The sequence below is a fragment of the Thamnophis elegans genome, chromosome 7, assembly GCF_009769535.1.
Source record: "Thamnophis elegans isolate rThaEle1 chromosome 7, rThaEle1.pri, whole genome shotgun sequence".
NCBI classification, from domain to species: domain Eukaryota; kingdom Metazoa; phylum Chordata; class Lepidosauria; order Squamata; family Colubridae; genus Thamnophis; species Thamnophis elegans.
In genome coordinates this window covers 26,801,964-26,824,641 of record NC_045547.1, presented here as the reverse complement: position 1 = coordinate 26,824,641, position 22,678 = coordinate 26,801,964, and the positions used below count along the sequence as shown (strand labels likewise).

At 37.1% G+C, this 22,678-nt stretch overlaps 1 protein-coding gene across 2 annotated transcripts in view; it reads left to right on the top strand.

Moving 5' to 3' along the window:
• The window catches only part of LARGE1 (LARGE xylosyl- and glucuronyltransferase 1), a 355,590-nt gene that overhangs the window by 250,575 nt on the left and 82,337 nt on the right, over window positions 1-22,678 (top strand). For both annotated transcript variants that reach the window (XM_032221402.1, XM_032221401.1), the window contains one exon: window positions 8,841-8,945. In XM_032221402.1, coding sequence (XP_032077293.1) covers window positions 8,841-8,945 — 105 coding nt within the window. The remainder of the gene's footprint in view (window positions 1-8,840; window positions 8,946-22,678) is intronic.

The window sequence follows — 22,678 nt, the reverse complement described above, 5'->3', positions numbered from 1 at the left end:
AATGGAAGGGAATTGTATCCCTTTTCTAGGTAGATGGTATTATTAGTCAAGGTTTCTCAAGAGATAATACATGGCAGGTTGTCAAATAATGTTTTTATATTCCTTTTCAAGTAGGCTTCCCGGTTGGATGAAGTATATTATATGAAAACCCAATGGTTTCAGAATTCTGTATGAGAGCATCAGGTTTCCATGAAAACCTTACCTTCACTCTCCAGGGGATATTAGGATGGAGATCCAATTATCCTGAAGGCTAAGTAGTAAACAACTACTTACAAGCTCTTTTATTGTAAGTGGAAATACCACCAGGAAGGCAGCAAAAAATGTTTAAATGTCTTTGCCCTAATATACTTTAGGGGATATATTGGTTTCATTATATGTTGGTTTTTCTTCAATTTTCTTGGATTCTTATATATCTTTTCTTCTTAATAAGTCTTGTCAAAGTGATTTTAAGAATCATTGTTGGAACAAAATCACTTTTGGTTTTAGGCAAAACCAGAGTCTGACAAAAGAGAAGGAGATAGCTAGTGATTGCTATCTCAATGTTATTCACTGGAAGAAGGACCCAAAAGTTTTTATAGGCTACCAGTGTTTTGCAAGCTGCAGCATTTTAAGACATGCCGATGTAAGGATTAGGGTTAGGCTTAGGGCAAGCAAATAATTAGAAAGTCAAATATCCTTGCATTTTCTTTCTTTCTTTTTTTGTAATTTACCCAAGAAAATTCTCCCATTGGCAGAATGAAAATAGCTTCTCCGAAAAGAAACCCAAATGTACAAATGAGAATTGTACAAAACTCATGAAATTCCTTCCCATTAAAAATATTGCTTTAAACTACTTTTTATTCAAAGGGGGGGGGGTCATTTGAAATTTCATTTGGAAATTTTCATTTTATTTTCGGTGAAGTAACATTTCTTACTTATCCAGTGAAATCATGAGTTTTATTTATAGGCGGTCCCAATTAGTTCAAGATAACATTTTGCAATCATAGTATCATTCTCAAAGTTTGAGAGTCCTTGGACATTCAGTGCCAACATTGAAGTGCCAGCAGAGAACTTTCTAAAAATCTAGTGATTAAAGCATCAGGCTAAAAAGTGGGAGATCATGAGTTAAATTTCAGCCTTAGCCATGAAAGCCAATTGGGTGACCTGTCATACATACTCAGCCCAATTCACCTCACAGGGTTGTTGTTTTGGGGAAAATAGGAAGAGGAAAGTATGTTTACAGAGCTTCATGTCATGACTATTAGCAAGTTTATCTTAATTATTTAACGAGACAATAAGGGACACACTGCAGTCCTTGAAGAAAAGGATCAGTCACTCTTCATAGATTCATCCCACATCTCTTAGAGCAGGGATCACCAACCCCTGTTGGAAACTGGGTCATGGAAGCGGGATGAGCACACAAAGCTTCATTTGCGCATGCTGCCCTGCCGACATCACCTCTATCACTGCCAGTACATGGAGCCAGAAAGGTTGGGGACCACTGCCCTAGAGTATCCTAAATACATTTCAGAAACTTCACAATCCCTAGGACAACCTAATTAAAAAGTCAAGAATATCATTTCACATTGTATCTTAAACAGCTTTCATATCAGTTACTCTACTATCACTGCCCATTCCCTCCATCCCTCCCATCCCAAAATTTCTGGGTTAACCTGGCCTAATAAAGTTATTCCATATTTAGTAGAATTTAAAGTTAAATAAATCATAGTGTACTTTTAGAAAATACTCCTACTTGTTATTTTTCGTTAAAAGTAGCTAGTGTGATTTGAACTTTAAATGGGGTTTCATCAAGAAAGTGTTGAATTTACAGTATATAATCAATGAAAGTTTCCTCCCAAGTGATAAATGATTTCCCACTGTTTTAACAAACACTTTTACTGAATCTAGAATATGGCCTCTATACGATAGTGAAAATCAAACAAGACTTGGTGTATGTAATTTATAAACTCAGCCCTTATTCCAAACCATGTCTAAATGATGTTTAAGCATGTTTGTGATAATATATTTCTGATAGTAGCAAAATGGAAAACTATTTTTTTAGTTTTTTTAGTTTTAAAGTTTATTTATATGCCGCCCTTTTCCCTGGGGGGACTCAGGGCGGCTTACAACTTGAAAGGGGGGGGGGGAGACAAACTTTTAACATATAAGACAAATACAAAATTAAGAGCACAACATTCATACTATTCGGGCGGGTTGTAGTCTTAACCCCAGGCCTGACGGGATAGCCAAGTTCTGAGGGCTGTGTGGAAGGTCTGGAGGGTGGTGAGGGTACGGATTTCCACGGGGAGATCGTTCCACAGGGTCGGAGCTGCCACCGAGAAGGCTCTCCTCCACGTAGTTGCCAGTCGACATTGACCGGCAGATGGAACTCGGAGGAGGCCTAACCGGTGAGATCTAATAGGTCGTGTGGAGGTAATTGGCAGTAGGCGGTCTCTCAAGTATCCAGATCCACTACCATGGAGGGCTTTATGGGTGGCAAGTAGCACCTTGAAGCGTACCCGGAGATCGACAGGTAGGCAGTGCAGCTCGCGGAGGATAGGTGTTATGTGGGTGAAGCGAGGTGCACCCACAATCGCTGGCGCGGCCGCATTCTGGACTAGCTGAAGTCGCCGAATACTCTTCAAGGGCAGCCCCATGTAGAGCACATTGCAGTATTCCAGCCTAGAGGTCACAAGGGCACGAGTGACTGTTGTGAGGGCCTCCCGGTTCAGGTAGGGGCACAACTGGTGAACCAGGCGAACCTAGGCAAATGCCCCCCTGGTCACAGCTGACAAGTGATGCTCGAAAGTCAGCTGTGGGTCCAGGAGGACTCCCAAGTTGCGGACCCTGTCTGAGGGGCGTAGTGTTTGACCCTCCAGCCTGAGAGATGGAATACTAGCCAAATTAGTGGGAGGGAAACACAACAGCCACTCGGTCTTATCTGGGTTGAGCACGAGTTTGTTAGCCCTCATCCAGTCACTAACAGCTTCAAGTCCTTGGTTCATCACTTCCACCGCTTCATTGAGTTGGCACGGGGCGGACAGATACAGCTCGGTATCGTCCGCATACTGGTGGTATTTTATCCCGTGCCACCGAATGATCTCGCCCAGCGGTTTCATGTAGATGTTGAAAAGTAGGGGGGACAAGACCGAACCCTGCGGCACCCCATATGTTAGGGGCCTAGGGGTCAATCTCTGCCCTCGAACTAACACCGACTGCGACCTGTCCGAGAGGTAAGAGGAGAACCACCGCAAAACAGTGCCTCCCACCCCCACCTCCCGCAGTCGTCACAGAAGGATACCATGGTCGATGGTATCGAAAGCCGCTGAGAGGTCAAGGAGCACCAGGATGGAGGCGTAGCCTGGCTCTCAAGAGGTCATCGGTCAATGCGACCAAAGCAGTTTCTGTGCTGTAGCCAGGCCTGAAGCCAGACTGGAATGGGTCAAGATAGCTAGCTTCCTCCAAGGACCGCTGGAGCTGAAAGGCCACCACCTTCTCAACAACCTTCCCCACAAAGGGGAGGTTGGAGACTGGACGATAATTGTTAAGAACGGCTGGATCCAAAGATGGTTTCTTCAGGAGGGGTCTCACCACCGCCGCTTTAAGTGCGGGGGGAAAGACCCCCTCCCGAAGGGAGGCAGTAACAACCGCCTGGATCCAGCCCCGTGTCACCTCCCTGCTGTTAGCAACCAGCCAATTGGCATAGATTACTAGGAATGTCTGTTACACGTATTCATATATTCTAGCTTTTGGAGTCTTTACAAAGACTGATTAGCCATGGCCAAACAAAATAGCAAACAGGAACATTCCGCTAGTTTCATTTCAGCCTTACTTGTCCCTCAACATTCTTTTGTGTAAAATAAAACTGCTAAAATGGGAGTAGTTTAGATCTCTTTATTAAAAGGGGTACAAATTTAAGATGAGAAAACAAATCCATTAACAAGTAACAAAGTTTGTCATGACCTGTTATGAGAGATTTGAAGATTTACCTCATCAGTATTTGGACAATTTAATGAAAACAGACTGATGGTTGGAACTAATCAAGAAGCAAGTTACAACCAGGGAGAAATTTCCTGACAGTTAGAACAATTAATCAGTGGAACGAATGCTCCAACTATGGAAGTTTTTAAGAAGTGATTGGACAACCATTTGTCTGAAGTGGTATAGGATTTCCTGCCTAAGCAGGGGATTGGACTAGAAGACCTCCAAAGTCCCTTCCAACTCTGTTATTCTATTGATAAGTCTTTAGAAAAGGTATTCAATATCAACTTTTTGCAAATGAGACTCTCACTTTTCTCTCTGGATGCAAAATCTTCCTAACAATGAAGACTGCTGAGATATGAAATGTATTGTTGGACAAAAAAGAAAAAACAGGGTTAGCTTGTTCTTATTACTAATAAAGTTTTTTTCCATTTGAGTCATCCTTGATTATTTTCAATCGGAGCCAAATAAGAGTATATATGTGTGAGTAGGGCTATATGGATATTATGACTATTCATAAAAAGAAGAAAGACCTGGAAAAAACACTTTCTTTCCAAGATGCTCACACTTACTCATAGTACTCTATTAAGATTTATATTAGTTTTTGCCCTATTCTCTGGATTTTTCTCAAATAAGAATATGAAATACAGAATATGAAGGAAAATCTATATTCTAAAAGTAGCATAGTAGTCTTAATATCTAACATTTTTCAAATATAAAAATAGGAAATATGTGGAATATGTTTTAGAAATAAAAATATATGGTCTGGAACAACTTAAACTAGACAAATTTCTATTCAATTTTCTACCTTTTATTATGTTGAAAAAGAATGTGAAACAAAGAGGAAAGTGGTGAGCATCTGTAGACTAATGGTGGGTATGCTTTGCTAGCATGAAAGCTATAGAATAAATCTTAACATTTCAAATTCATGGTGAAAATAGTGAAACTAGGAAATATTTTAACATTATATGTGATACAGGGACAAAAAATGTGGTACTTTACAGACACCATTTTTGGTACCTGCCAAGTTTCTTTTTTAATTAAATTGAAAACTGGCATTTCAAGTTACATTATTTATAAACCCCGAGCATTAAGTGTACTTGCAAGGGTGGAACTACATAGATTCATCTCCATTCTTAGAAAATAGAAAGTATGGGTGGTTGTTTGGAAGTGTTTGTATGTATCTGTCTAAAACAGCAGGGATGATTGAGAAAATTTTGGGAGAATAGAAACAATCACAAAAACAACATCACCATCTTGCCTTGGATTAATGGGTATTTTATAACTGGTCTTGCTACAACAGCCATGTTGTTGATGTGTTCATCATTTGTGCCTACCTATCTCCAAAAATTACTGTTGCTTGAGAATAGGTAGTTAGACAGGCAATGGATGTTATTCACCCACATAAGCCAGCTTCATATAACTTATTAATAGTGTTGCTTTGATTTATTGTTGATTTCTGTCTATCTGATATAAGATACAAATGGGAGTTGAATTTCTAAATATCTTCAGGGTATAAGGTTGTGGAAGATATGATTATTTCATGAAGGTGTAAAACCTGCCTTCATAAGATTTTCAAGTAAGGATTGAAGGAAAAACATGTTGCAGAAAACGTAAGAACAGCATGTGAACAAATATACAGGGCGGGGCATAACCTTTTCCTAGGGGGTCACAGCAACACTTGTAATAACAACACAAATAATTCATACACCATTCGAAAGCCCATCAAAAACTGAGTTTATTGACACGATTTAATAGTCAGTATGACCACCATTAGCCCTTCGAACAGCATTCAAACGAGGTGGATAAGAACACAACAAATCTTCAAACAGTTCCGTTCGATTTTCCAGATTTTTCAACACAGTTTCCAAATTCATTCTCAAAGTTTCAACCGAATATCGATTTTGACCTTGCTCCTGAATCATCAGAGCTTCCACTTCATCCTTAATTATGGCCCCAATGTTCTCTGCCGGATTGAGATCTGGCGAATTGAGATCTGGCTCCAGCATCGCGAGCCTCTCGAAAGGCAATGCATTTTATTCTGTCAATGATCCTTTGTTCTTCCGAATCGAATTTTCCAGCCATTCTTAAAGCAAATTTAACATTTAATAGCTCATTCAATTCAGTTTTTTATGGGCTTTAAAATGAGGTGTCGCGGAAGTTGTAAACTGCTGTCGATCTTGCTGTGACCCCCTAGGAAAAGGTTATGCCCCGCCCTGTATACAGCTAGTGCTTGACCTATGATGTTTTGTTCAGCTATTTTAATGCTATCAAAATACTTGCATCATCCAATGCAATTTAAAGCCTACATGGAAAAAGAGATGCCAGATAATCAAGTCGGCCTTAGAAAAGACTAAGGAATATGCAACATTGTTGACACTTGCTAGATAATTAGAAAAGTCAAATAATGCCAAAAAGAAGCCAGCATGTGCTTCATTAATTATAGAAAATCCTTCAAGCTATGAAATGTGCTTAGAAAAATGGAAATTCTAGAACATATCATTGTCCTCCTACAAAACATATATACAGGTGAGGAGGCTACAGTGTAGAAGGCAAAATGGACTAGCTTTAGGTTGATGGAGGAGTCAGGCAAGGCTGTGTACTAATTTACTCAAGCTATATGATTTGTGAGAAGTTGAATGTGATTTTAAAATTGGAGGAACCAAATCAACACAGTTCTCAAAACACAAATGACTAAGTTCAGATTATCCTACTTTGAACACATGCTGTAGAAAATGCTGGGGAAAATGAAATGAAAAAGAAGATGACTACTAGTGGATGGACTCAGTTACAGTGACAATGGTGCATTGGAACATCTGGAGGACTCAATTAGAAGAAAATCTATCTATGTCAACACTGTTGATACCAACCTGATGGCTCATAATTCAATTTTATGAGTCCATAGGTATGTTCGTGGGACTATCTATCCTTATCAGATGAGATAAAGTGCATCTATTGCTAAATAGAGCAATTGTCAGTATATACTTCTGAAAAATAAAGATAAATATCTATGTATTGATTTTTCCTACTACTTAAAAGAATCCATTTAAAACAAGATGTGAAATTCTGATGAAAAAATAAAAGGTAGTACTGATTGGGATAAACTAAAATCCTTCCTCCAAAGTTTGGGATCAGTTCATAAAACATTTTCCAATGAGAACTCTACAGTTTTTCAAACATATATTGAGAAGAGTTCAACATGGCTTGAATAATAAGTCCTTGATGGTATACCATTAAGTCGCTTTGTAACTTGAGCAATTTAGATGCAGTCATTTTCTGAGCACAGAAAATGCAAGTCATTTTCTGAGTACAGTTGCTACCATTTATTTAACCTTGAAGTTCAAGAACAATGACTTAGTTCAAAACATGGTAAAATCAACTTTTCTCTTTTAACACCTCATTGACCCAAAGAGGGAAGAAAAAGAAACTGTTTAATTAAAGATGAAATATTAATCCCACACTTCTTTAAGAGTCTGGGATGCTTATAGAAATAAATTAAGTCCAGACATCTCACTTCTATTGCCAGTTATTTACCATGCTGAGTTTAAGACAAAAAAATCAGAGGGGTACTTCTTTCAGGAAACAAAATAATCTAATACATCTGATATGAATTATAATAAGAAACTATATGACTCTGCTTTCTACAATAATGGAAAAACTGGAGGAAATGTCTAAAACTTCTAAACTTCTAAAGCAGGGGTGTCAAACTTGATTTCATTGATGGCTGCATCAGAGTTGTGTTTGACCTCGGGGAGCTGGGGTGGGTGTGGCCAGCTCGTCACTCTGCCAGAGAATGCTCTGCCAGCAAAAATGGGTTCCTAAGCTCCATTTTCATCTGTGACAGGCTCCAGTGACCCTCTGCAAGCGAAAATGGCAAGCTGCATGCTACCCTCCCAAACTCCCTTTTTGCTGGCAGAGACACCACAGGCCAATCCTTCTGCTTCCAGGGCAACCCTATGGGCCAGATATAAGCACCCTGCAGGCTGAATCTGGCTTCCATGCCTTGAGTTTGACACCCCTGATCTAAACTATCATATTGATGAATAACAAAGTGAAATGTAATCAATTACAATTTTGAGGAACCCATGGAATATAGGTTGTAACGATCCAGGCTTATACAGTGTTTTGAAGTTTTCATGGAAACAATAATGTAACATACATGTACATGCTTAGTTGGCTGCATTTTAAATATAATATCTTATGATTCTGATTTTTTAAAATTGTAACTTAAATTGATTATATAAGACTTGCTGAGACAGAGAGTTAAAGGGTGAGATAAATTAATAGTGTAAAACATTTTCTTCCATAGTAGAAAGCTTTGTGAATAGTTGTAAATAGAATTATACTATTTGGAATATATTACAAATTCATTTTATGACATAATGTTGTTGGAGGCTGAAGTAGGTATTACAAAGAACTGATTAACATTTTTAAATATCTCAATTAAAAGTAAAATATTAACTCTCCTTTTTAAAAAAATTTGGACAAACTTAATTTTCTTTAATGAGAAAATGTGTTATAGGTAAATAATTAAATAACATTTGATTAACTTTGGGGAGAAAGGACCAAAAGGTTGAAAAGGAGCAAAAGGTTATATATTTTATATATTCATATCTTCCATAAAAACATTCTCAGGATATTTGTTACTATCACATAGTTGTGGGGACTTGCATTTTTTCTGTACTTTATTTTGTTGAATATATAATTCATTATATTTCTAAATTAATTCTAAATTGTAATTACATTAAACAGATTTACATTTCATATTTGAAATCTATGCATAATTCTCTTTTTGCATCTATTTGTCTATATATTATGGTTATCTCCCTACAAGTTGATTTTTGACTCTTGATTTGATTTGTTTATTTGTGCATTTTTAGGCCAGCAGGTTCTTGGTTTGGTAGAGAATCAGAGTGACTGGTACCTAGGAAACCTCTGGAAAAACCATCGTCCCTGGCCAGCTCTTGGAAGAGGTTATAATACAGGTATGTTCTGAAAGAAAGTTTTTTTCTGACTACTGTGATATCTGAAATTGTGAAAGCTATATTATTTTAAAGAAAAGATGCTCCTTCCGACATCATCTGCCATGAATGTGGAGTCAATCAACTCCTGAAGCACATGAGCACCTTCTAAAAGTCAAGTGTGTGATTGCAACCAAGGCCAAATTATGACAAGCTAGAAATTACAGTAATATATTGTTTTCTTTCTGTTTTTGCTATAGCACAAACATCTATTCAGTGTATAAATTAATAAGGAGCAATGTGTTTTCACTTATTTTTTTTTCTCTTCTGTACTCTATTCCCTTCAAATATTTAGATTTAGATTCAGTCTTTTTCTGGAAAAAAATGCCATTCAATAAAAAGGTGATAAGAGCATTCTAATCTCATAAAATCAAAACCTGCATCCATAAAAATTAAAGTGCTGCTCAAAATTTTATCCCATAAAAGTGAGTTGTTGGACAACTAATGGTTATAGGTTGATTGAACACCTTGCTGTTTTATAACTTTTATATTTAACCATTGATTGTTACCTTTTAAATGTGTGAATTCCGTTCCAAATGAAATGCATTCAAATAATAGTAGATATAATGTTTCCCTTTTCTGATGGCAGCCTAGCTGTTTGTTAAATAAGTGATGTCATCAAAGAAATCAAACACCACATAGCAATAGCACTTAGACTTATATACCACTTCATAGTGCTTTACAGACCTCTCTAAGCAGTTTACATAGTCAGCATATTACCCCCAACAATCTGGATCCTTATTTTACCCACCTCGGAAGGATGGAAGGCTGAGTCAACCTTGATCAGGTGAGATTTGAATTGCCAAACTGCAGCTAGCAGTCCGCTGAAGTAGCTTTCAGTGCTGCACTCTAACCACTGCGCCACCTCAGCTCAATACATGGTACTGACTTCACCAAGTCATGGTGGAAATAAAGTGCATAGTAATCTCCCCCTCCAGAAATGATGTGCATAATCCTTCTTCCTAGATATGACCTACCTAACTCTCCTCCATCACATGTGAAATCACATGGTCACCACTTTAATCAAATAAGATTGATTGAAACTAATCCCATCAAGAAAAGTGTGATAGTCAACCCAAGGTGCATAATTAGTTTAACCCCGAACCTAATTCCATGCATATTCAAACCAAATAACAGATTTTTTTGTGGGGGGAGGGTAATGCACATCATATCACAGAACTGGGGGATATGTAGGTCACTTCTGATTAGGACCCTGACTGATGATTTCAATACATGAAGTTTGTTTACTTTGATGACATCACTGATTAAAAAAACAAAGTCAAAACAAATAGTCAAAAAAGGGATATACTACATCTACTAATAATTTCTTCTTTATAACATCTCTTCATAATTTAGAATACAAAAATGCCTTTTTTGCTTTCTAATGGTCAGTTCATATTGTAAAGATCATTGTAGAATTTTCTCAGATGTACAATATTTTATGCCACTGGAATTAATCTTCCTTTCCAGCTTGATTATTTGCCATTACTTGTTAACCACAATAAAACAGACATAAAGCATCAATTGTTACAGCCAGAGTTATGTTCGTAATTCAGTGACAAAGCTATTAAAATGAGAAGAGTTGGGTTCAAATCCCTGATCTGCTACAAAATTTAGAAGCCTCAAAATATGGATGGTATATCTTCAGCATAGCGATAAGATCATAATAATGGTCCAAATAAATCTAATGCCAAGCTGTCAAATTCCCTTCCCCCATTGGGAAAAAGAAGCATGCTTTCTGTGACTTGATTTATAGGGAGGGACAGGTTTCTCTACTGATTTGTGTGTGAAATGTGAGCAGACATACCAGGTGGATAAAGAACATACCCATAGGCATCTAAATCAGTTCTATCTCATACTTTAGGTGGCCAGATAGTGACTTATATTCTGTTAGCATCTTAAATAAAACAGACAGCAGCTGGGGAAGGATCTATTTCTAAAGGAAATGTTCCCGTTAAATAATTTCATGCCAACTAGTTCTTTGTGACAATTGAAATGTTCACCAAGGAATTTCTTCAGTGAAATAGATTTGCTATTGTGAAAAAGCTAATACACAACAATTAGATTAATGCCATTGTTTACATTATGATGTAAAAGTGTCAGAAGATTATAAATACTTTCATTTTATGGTTTTGGCAACAGTTACTATGGATTGTTAGAAGACCTACTCCATCATATAAAGACAGCCTTCTCTGTTGAGGTGATGATCATCAAATATAAATTCAATATTTTAAATGAATGTAACAAGTGAAGATGGTATACAAAACCCGGTATTGCTTGATAAAGTTAAGAGAAGAATACAAGAGGGAAGACAGTGGATTAAGGGAATGGATAGAATCTATTTATTTGTTTTATATCAGAATTGCAGAAATTATAGGGTGGTTCTTAGAACAGCTACAAATTATTACCAGCAGTAGAGCAGTATATGACAGGCATAAGTGTACATGCAGTCATCAATAGTCCTGTCTGATTTTTCAAGAGCACCAACCATTCAACCAAAAATGCAAAACACTAATTGAAATGGTTCCTAGGGCATATGAAAATGAAAGAGTACTCTATCCATTTTATGAAACCCTGACATTTAGCATAGTCAATTGTTATGCAGAGTGGAGAAAGAATTGTATTATTATATTCTATGGTAATTTTGCCTGGTATTTGATACCTAGAAGGCAACGAATAGCCTATCTATTGCTATGATAGAAAGGCAATAAACAATGTGGTATTCTCATTCAGTTTTGCCCATAATATACATTCTAGACTTCAAAAATTTAAACTTGCAAAAGGAGAAATGTTTACAGTATCTGAAGAGAGATCAGAGTATATTTACTGTTTATTTATTGATATTTTATTTTCCACTCACCAGGTATTTTCTCATCTTTTTTTTTTTCTATTTATGTAGACATTTATCTTTTAGGTGTCTTAAATATTTGTTTATTTTTTTAAATAAACATGGGACATTTTGTCCCTGGCTCTAAGCCTTGTTATTAACCATTTGAGGCACAGGCCATAGTCAGCTGTATTCTCACAATATATATTACAACATATAACTACAAACAAAATAAATACTATTTTGGCAGTGTAAAGGTAAATCCAGTCATCTTATCACTGTTGAGGTACAAGAGTATCAGAAATATTTATTACTAGTTTGTTTTCTGCCTACAGTGCTGCACATCAGCAGGGAATGTACAACATTTAAAATGCCTTGAGTATAATATAAAATATTTTCAAATAAGACATATTATGGCACATTATAATTATATTTAATTCCCAGGTGTTTTTCTCCTATTACAAGAACAGTGTACTTGTTCTATCATAAGAAACGATACATATTTATTTTGCATCCCTATTGACGTGTCAAAATCACTTGATTAAAAATGCTGAATTAATAAATACCAATCAAAATGATTCTCTCTCATTTGCTACTAAGCCAGTTCACATGCTTGTCCAGCCAACAATATTCTTTCTTTGCCAACAAGAAAGCAAGTAACTTCAAATGTAATAAGGATTGAGGTGGTTAGGTAGGAACAAGCACTGCTGATCAAACAAAGCCATTGAGATGCATTGTTATCTCAAGACTGGGAAAGGAACTGGCAAATGGATGAAGGAAAAGGTTTGTTTGTAGGGTCTAGAACAGAGGTTTCCAACCTTGGCAACTTTACAACTTGTGGACTTCAACTCCCAGAATGGCTGGCTGAGGAATTCTGGGAGTTGAAGTCCACAAGTCATAAAGTTGCCAAGGTTGGCGACCCCTGGTCTAGAAGGTAAGAACAGCTATCGTACCCTTGGCTAAAGATTGATATGCTCCTCCCTAAATTAGTTGTCTCTTCCATGAGCACATAATTCATCGAAGAACACAAATGGAGTAGTGAGGAAGAAAGGGGAAACCTGCCTACCTAGACAGATCAGCTGAATTAACTGTGGGATGACAGATTTTGCAGCCAGATCACCCTCATACCCAGAAGAAGAAGAAGAAAGGCTATGATTGAAATGATTGAGATTGACTGGCTCTCCCTGTTTCACATACATACATGCATATGAGGGAGAGGGAGAGGGAGAGGCAGACAGACAGACTGACAGACAGACAGACAGACAGACATACTGATTCTGCATCAGGCAGGTGATTTGCATAAATATCCTGTGCAATAAAAGATACTTAAGTGGTTATATTTTGACCCTGAATCGAATGAAAAATTAATGTGCAGTTATCTACATTTGAAAATATGATACTATGGAAGATATTTTCTTGGAATGCCTACACCAAACAAGGAATCAATACTTTGAATTATTTGATTTTACAGATTTTAGGAGATTGTGTTTTGAATATAACTTACATTTACCTTGCTTGGCAATTTTACAGTTGAAACATGTATTAATTAAAGCAGTGCAGAGGCTTATCAGTCTCCAAGGTATCTGCAGTCCTAGGAACTAATTCTAGGATTAGTTTTATTTTCTTTTGTCAGGTTTAGTTTATATCACCCTGAGATAGCTGGGATCTCTTTCTCTTTACTATATAAACACTATTTATCTTTTTACCCCTCTTGCTGTTACAGTTTTCTATACTCCACTACTAAAAATAACTTAAATATTAAAAAGAAAAGTCCTGCTAAGCAGATATTCCATTTCCCAATTTCCTTTTCCTCTCTTACACTGCAGAAGTGGTTAGTTATGGGGAGGATCCTGTAGAAACAGCTATTTTATTTGACAGCCTCAGATATTGCTTTAACTTGAGTTCAAGTATAATAGCTGACATTACTCTGAACAGTTACTCTTGACAGTCTTGTGTGGTTACAATACACTCATGAATTATTCTTCTGTGTTTTAGTCAGCTCAAGCTCTCATTTTTCAGTTCCACAAAGCTATTAAAACCTTTTTTTTTGTCAGTTTATATGGCTGAGAGAGAATAAAAAGGATATAGAGATGAGCTAAAAAAGCAAGTGAATGAAAGGAAGATTGGGGAGGAGGTAGCAGCAAATGCAACAGCATTTTTCTGAAACGTGGAACAAGAGGTCATTTCGTGCGACAGTTCAACTTATCCAAGATAGCAAAGGATGGATTATTGACAGAGTCAGCATATGTCACTGTAAAGAAAACTGCTCAAAATTGAAATGTATTGTTTGACTCAGTGCGCTTGGAGAGAACAAAGAAATAAATCTCCTGGGAACAGAGGGTGGTGGTAAAAGAAAGGTAAGGCTTATCAGATACCTACTCCTTGAATTAGAATAGCTGTCAAACAATATAGCATTAAAATAGGAAGAACTCACCCTGAAAAGGCAGAGTTACAAACAAATTGTGCCAGAATAGAGAAGGGAGGTATTATCAGTCCTAATAAAATATAGCACTTTAAAAAAATCAAATGTAACACTGATTTGGGAGAAAAACAGTAATGAAGATACCATCACTTTATGTTCAAAAAAGTGAATATGAAATCATATTGAGATCAGCTTAATTGAATCATTAAATATATTATAAAAGTTACTCCAGGAAAGATCTAACATATTTTGATTTCTTCCTTCTGGCTATGTGAATGCTCAGAATAGCCTTAGGGATATTTCCAGGCCAGAGTACCCTTTTTTCGTTCTTTCTGTAGGTAAGGATAAAGACTCCTTTCTCCCAATAGAATTATGGTTTCATTTCTTTTTTTGCAAGGAAACCTGAAGCATTTAATTGGCAGCAATATATCAATAAATCAACCAAGTCTGTTTCTGTGAGAAAAAGTCACAATAATAGGAAATTCTATTGTTTGGTCTTACTGTTCCTTAAACATTTAGGAAATGAGGTAGATATGTTATTTTCAGTGGTGGGATTCAAAACAATTTTACTACCAGTTCTGTGAGCATGGCTTGGTGGGTGTAGCAGGGGAAGGATATTGTAAAATCTCCATTTCCTCCCCACTTTAGGGGAAGGATACTGCAAAATCCCCATTCCCTCCCAATCAGCTGGGGCTCAGGAGGCAGAAAATAGATGGGGGTGGGACCAGTCAGAGGTGGTATTTACCAGTTCTCCGAACTAAATTTCCGCTACCAGTTCTCCAGAACTGGTCAGAACGTGCTGAATACCACCTCTGGTTACTTTCCAATCAATGTAGGTATGAAATAGTTTTTCTGATATATTAATTCTTTATAGGATCAGCTTTCAAAACCAGAAATGCCAGACCTCTGTTCCACAGAGTTCAATACTGGAGTTGTCAGGGATTGAATTTAGCCTATACACTGTCACTGATTATGGAAGTTTGACAGAAAGAAAAGAGTACAATATGCTGTGAGCTCTTAGGGCTGTAAACAAAATTATATGAGTATTTAATTCAGGAATTATACAATCATAAAATTAAAAGGGAAATAGAACAGGCATTTGGGAATCAAGGCGTACTTCCTCCTCATTGTAAAAATCTGAATTAAAACACATCTGACACTTTATTGAACATGTCCTTATTTCAATTGTCATCTAGAGATGTGCTACCGTGAAATTATCAAAATGCAAGCATTCACTTTTTTTAAAAAATGGAGTGGTTTTTGTCTTCCTTTTGTATACTTTTGAAGGACTTTTCAGGTAGAAAATGTAGTTTTGCTTTGGGAGTTCAATTAAAGTGTGGGAGGAAGTAGAATTTTTAATGAGAAGCAGAAGTGTGAAATTAAAGAGTGAGAGTAAATATGATTCAAAATGAAGGAGGCATGTAATGAGCAGTCAGTTTTTGCAAGTAGCCAAAACTCCCTCTTCTGGTGCCAAAGCCACTGACTTTAAAACCTGCAAATGTTTTAAAGATTCTTCTTTCTGAGATTATTTAGAGGGGCTACATTTTGATAACAGAAACAAAATATGTTATTTTACTATCTGCAAAAGAATTGGCAAATTAGAAGCATGGCATTGGCATTCTTCAGTCTCTGGTATGGTATCATGCTCTGGAAAGAGGTCCTAATGCAGCACCTGGTGTGGCTAAAAAGGCCATTTGGGAGAGGCAGTCCCTTCCACACTGAGGGCAGATACATTCTGTCCCCTGCCCAGCCCCCCAGATTTCACTAGTTCAAGGACTGCCTCTTTGCCTCAGCCTGCCGAACAAGTGGAACAAGCGTCTCTTCGAATTGGAAGAGGCCATGCTGTGTCTTTAGCCTCCAAGCTGAACAATCAAAGGTCAAGGTTTCCCAGCTGTTAATGTCCATTCCCAAGGCCTTTAGATCCCTCTTGCAGATATCCTTATATCGCAGCTATGGTCTCCCTCTGGGGCGCTTTCTCTGCCCTAATTCTCCATACAGGAGATCTTTTTGAATCCAGCCATCAGCCATTCTCACAACATGCCCAAGCCAGCATAGACATCGCTGTTTCAATAGAGTATACATGCTAGAAATTCCAGCATGTTCCAAGACTGGGCTATTTGGAACTTTGCCATACCAGGTGAGGCCAAGAATACATGGGAGACAGCGCATATGAAAGGTGTTCAACTTTCTCTCCTGCCATGCGTAAAGGGTCCAAGAGTCAATGCAGTACAAGAATGTGCTTAGGACGCAGACTCTATAGACCTGGATCTTTGTATATTCCGTCATTAGAATCAGTAGCAGACATATACTAAATATGTAGAATAAGTGGTATTATTATAGACTTAAATACTATTTACTAGATACAAATTATTTAGTCTTTAATATAGTTATGAAAATAATTATTTCTGAGACTGTGTCATAATGATAGGAAATTTCTATTGATAGCTACTTTTTATTTCTACTATTTTAACCAATGCTAATAAAAATGGTATTCCTAAAGCTTCTATACTTTATTTAGATAAATTCCTACATGGTGCTTTTACTAATGGATGTTTTATACTCAAAAGGCTCTACTCTAATAAAGTTGATTAAAACCACTGTTGAGCAGTGGACTTTATGACACAGATGTAAGAGTAACTGGGAGAGTGGTAGTCAAAGATGAAAATTTGTAATTCATTTTTGATAATGCATTCATTGTTGAGTTCCTGTGCTGTGCTGAGATTTGTTTTCATTAACATGCTAATTGTTCAAACATTTCTCTGCAGGTAACTAGCTATAGGCACCTGACATGTTTTATTTTTAACATAATTATTCCCATTATCATCTGAAAAAATGATCCCTGGCTATTCTCTCTTAGTGGGTTCATTGTGGGTTCACAATGGGAGGCATACAGTTTTTAAAAAATACAATGATTGGATGAGTTGCCATATCAGGAACAGATTGTGCTAATCTGTGGCTTGTTTTTATCACCGAAGAACAACCGTTATGACTTGGTTGACACTTTATGCTAAGACATAAGCCCTGATTTATAAATCAAAATAGCTGGATTCATGTAGTGCACTGCTTCAAAATAAAATAAACAAACCACATTATATCTCGGAGTAATTGCTGAAGCCAATATTAGACAGCTTTCTTCTAATTGCTTTAAGGCATTGAAGTACAGGTGAAACTTGAAAAATTAGAATATCGTGCAAAAGTTCATTTATTTCAGTAATGCAACTTAAAAGGTGAAACTAATATATGAGATAAGACTCATTACATGCAAAGCAAGATAGTTCATGATGTGATTTGTCATAATTGTGATGATTATGGCGTACAGCTTATGAAAACCCCAAATCCACCATCTCAGAAAATTAGAATATTACATGCAAGCAATAAAACAAGGATTGTACATAGAACAATATCAGACCTCTGGAAAGTATAAGCATGCATATGTACTCAGTACTTGGTTTTGGCCCCTTTTGCAGCAATTACTGCCTCAATGCGGCATGGCATGGAAGCTATCAGCCTGTGGCACTGCTGAGGTGTTATGGAAGACCAGGATGCTTCAATAGCGTCCAAAGTCCTGTTGCTCAGTGGTCCAAAGTCCTCTTTTCTGATGTGAGCAACTTTTGCATCTCATTTGGAAACCAAGGACCCAGAGTATGGAGGAAGAATCAAGCACAGTAATCCCATGGTCATTGAACCAGTTTTTGGTGCTTTTGGAAAAAGTTGCTCTCATCAGAAAAGAGGACTTTGGACCAAGGAGCAACAGGACTTTGGACCACTGTGCTTCATTAAGACCAGAGTCAACGCAGCCATCTACCAGGAGATTTTGGGCCACTTAATGCTTCCTTCTGTAGACGAGCTTTATGGGGATGCTGACTTCATTTTCCAGCTGCCCTCACTGCCAAAAGCACCAAAACCTGGTTCAATGACTGTGGGATTACTGTGCTTGATTGGCCAGCAAACTCACCTGACCTGAACCCCATAGAGAATCTATGGGGCATTGCCAAGAAAAAGATAAGAGACATGAGACTGAACAATGCAGAAGAGCTGAAGGCCGCTATTGAAGCATCCTGGTCTTCATAACACCTCAGCAGTGCCACAGGCTGATAGCTTCCTTGCCACGCCGCATTGAGGCAGTAATTGCTGGAAAAGGGGCCCAAACCAAGTACTGAGTACATATGCATACTTATACTTTTCAGAGGTTCGATATTGTTCTATGTACAATCCTTGTTTTATTGCTTGCATGTAATATTCTAATTTTCTGAGATGGTAGATTTGGGGTTTTCATGAGCTGTACTCCATAATCATCACAATTATGACAAATCACGGCTTGAACTATCTTGCTTTGCATGTAATGAGTCTTATCTCATATATTAGTTTCACCTTTTAAGATGCATTACTGAAATAAATGAATTTTTGTATGATATTCTAATTTTTTGACTTTCACCTGTATATAGCCAGAATTGAAGGACAAAACCATGGGATAAACAAGCAATCATACACAAATCTGCCCATGAAGAAGAAACTTTTCTTAAACATGTGATTGGTTAAGGCATCCGAAAAAGGCTTTTTGCACTCCTGTTTAGGTTATGAAACGTCTGGGAAAGTCTGATAATAGTATTCTGGTAGCACTATACTTCGTTACGCTCTTTGACCAGTATTAAATTGAATTTACAAAATAATTGCATGCACAAAATGAAAACCTGTTCCCAAATATTATACCCCACGGGGTTAGGGCAGCTGCTCTGTCCCATTTTAGCAGATTACTCTATTTTTAGTCTTATAGTTTCCTGAACTGCTGAATAAATAGTGTTTCATCATTCAGATAAAATTTCATTTTGGGATATACTTTTTGTTTGCCCAATTTTTATATTGTCGGTATCTTTTTTGAAAAACTGGAAAGGCAAGATATAAATTTCTTCATGTACATACCATTCCAACCAATCTTTTAAGAATGCTATACCTAGGAATGAATGAGTGTGTATGTATGTGTGTATACATACATACATATACACACATACATATATATACACACATACACACACTGTATGTGTGACTTTGCACATCTGTGTATACATGTACAGACAGATATACAAATAAACACATATATAACAGTGTGTGTTTATGTATACAGACATGTATATATACATGTACATACATATGCATATGCCTAGTCTCACAGACACATCTTCTGAAAAAGTCGTTTGGCGAGAGGCATTCAAAGTATCAAAATCCTAGATTGCAGAATGTAGGGTTTGTTTATTTGTTTAGGGGTTTGGGATTTTTTGCTGTTCCACTCCTTGTTGTTCTGTCTTTGTGATAGGAAGTGCTAAATAATTGATAGTGCTAAGTCCAAAAGCACTTAATTTGGATATCTTCCAGTCCATGACCCATACCACAGAAAGTAGCTGATAACAAAGACCCAATGGAAGCTGTGATTTTATGCAGTCCTTCTCTGCTAGTTTGTTACATAGTCACACTCTTTCCTTTCCTCTTTTACTTCTGAGTAGAAACTTTATGGTGATGAGTGTTCACAGCAACCAGCAGTTCCAGTAAAATGATGAAAAGTGCCTTGATGGCAAAAATGCACAGTCTTCCCTTACGTGCTTATGTGCAACATGACAATACAAAAGGGACTGATTTTTTTTTTCATAGCACCACAAGGGACATTTCATCTTCAGTCTTCTGGTTGAGTGATATAACGGGTTTCTATAAAATATACATATTACTGTCAATTTTATCTACAGCTCCTTTCCTAATGTTACATAAAGGATTGTGTCTTTTTTTTTTTAAGCTGCCACATCCTGAGTTGTTTTCCTTGAGCTGTTTGTTCATGCTGTGTAGCTGTTCAGTTTTGATCAGCATGAGATCTTTCCAGAGGATCTGGGATTCAAACCTAGCACCTGTCTCAACATGCAGTTCTAGGAAAAGATACAAAGCATTTTAAGGTTAAGCAGACAGATGCTAAGCTTGCATTCCTGTGTACACTCCAAAGCATCTTTTGAATAATGAATCTGAACTGCAGCACAGCCCTAGAATTTTCCAAAAATCCAAGAAGTTGCATGTAAGGAATCATGGACATGGACTACAAATATCTCTTTGCTTAACGATCTATTACTTAGTAAACATTTAAAATGACCACGTACACCCCCCCCAAAAAATGAACCCTGTTTCCCCGAGAATAAGACCTCCCCAGATAATAAGGCCAATCAGGCTTTTGAGTGCATGCGCTAAAATATGCCCTCCCCTGAAAATGAGCCCTCCCCAAAAATATTGCAACATAGCAGCAGCCATGAGGTGACCGCCTCATCGCCTCCTGCACCTCAAAAATAATAAGATCTCCCTGAAAATAAGGCCAAGTTCTTATTTGGGGGGGGGGGTCAAAAGAAAATAATACCCTGACTTACTTTCGGGAAAATGCGGTACTTAGGACCTGGTTCCAGAATTATCATGGTGGCATCTCCACCCTTTGCAACCATATGACTGTATTTTGGGTGCTTGGCAACCTTCTCATCTGTATAACCGATTGCACTGTTTTATGACATTTTTTTTCAGACAAATAGAAATGCATTGACCTGTTTATCGACTACAGCATTCACTTAATTACCACCACAAAAATGTCATAAAAGGAGGTCGGTCTGTAGGTACTTCAACCATCAAGACTTACAATGGAAATTCCAGGCTCTATTACAGTCATAAATCCAGGACTACCTGTAGTAGTTCTGTACTTAGTAATAAGTCCTGCATTATTGCCATTTTAGACATCACAACATGAAAGTTTATCAACCTGTTGGCCAGTACTATGCTTAGTATACACTATTATAACACTCAATTGTTTGGCATGGTGTTGAATGATGAATGTGATGAGAAAAGTTGGGAAGTTTCTTTTCCAATGGGCTGCTGCTCCTTAAAATGTATTAAATTCATACTTCAGCTATGAAGTAAAAATAAATAAATCACACTTTACTCAAACAAGTAAACTCTTGATTTGCCAGACCTTAATTCAACAGATATTCGATGCAATAGAGAAAGTTTTTCTGTATACTGTATACACCTCTGTGTATTTCCCATTTTTATATGTATGCAAAAAATCCTATTTGCCATTTTAGGCATCCATGAAAATCCTATTTGGACTTAATAGGGTATAATGAATGTCCCTTCCTACAGTAGTTCATTAAATTGAAGCTTTACATTAATTGGTTCTATAAAAGCTTGTGTAACAATACTTCACTTATCATCAGCTTGTAGTATTTTTGTTTATTTATTTATGAAATTATATAGCCACCTACTCACTCACAGCAACTGTAGGTAACACAATATTGAAAATAATAATTTTAGTGGTTTAAAATTGGAACATAAAAAAGTATTCACAGTGAAAAATGTAACCAAATGTAACATTTATATGTTCCTTACATGCATATAGTATTTACCTGATTTTAATTTGAAATAGCTTTCTCTATCCAGTGTAACTAATTGATCCCAAGGTTGATTTTCAACCTGGTGACCTTCCATTTGATAATATCCAATTTACTTTGGCAACATTCCATGTTGCTATATCAGTGTCTTCCTACAGTTCAGACCTTAGCTTTAACCAATAGCTGCATCAGAATCTGGGATTCCTGTTGGATTTGCCCCTAGGTGCATCATTAATGCCTTGCCTACTCACTACAGATCATAAATATCATACCTTCTGGCAACTCATTCAGTCAAACACATCTTTCTATAGAATCAACCAACACAATGCCAAGGAAAGACCCAGCTTCTTCAAAGACTTGTTGACATGTTATACCTGTCCCCACAGGCTTTGAATCACTTTTTTCCTTTTTGAAACCAGGTTGCTGCACAACTCTGATAAATAAATGAAATATTTTAAACTGTTACAATAGTGATGACAGCCTTCATCTTTAAGCATTTGAAATATAACAATAAGGCACTGCACCGGATTTGACCATCAAGTGCAGGCGATTCAAGGTGTTAATGAAAAGAATACCCAAACTCTTGGGAGCTTCCCAAGAGAGACTTGGAATGTAAAAACTAAGGTATAAACAGGTTTTTTTTAAATGAAGTGTCTGTTTTCATCCATAACTATAATGTACTTTGGCTGAATATGAATTTAATAAGACCGCTTGCCTTGGTAATACTACTTTTATTTATAAGAGAAGCCTTCACAGCTATCTGTTATCTTGCTAATTCACTAACTCCCTTTCTATCTCCCTTTCACTTTGACAAACTTTTCCATCTCCTCCCATCTGGGAGATTAAACTGCTGTGCTGTCTCTGAAATACAAAAAATTATATACTGGGACCAGATATCTAAAGGGAGGAAAATGCTTTAATTTCTGTTCTCCTTCATTCTCCTGGGTCTTTTTCGCCAACATAACATATGAGAACAACTCCCTTTCTACCCTGTATTCTGCTGCTTATCATTTTAAAATGTAGCATGATGCTATATAAATGAGTC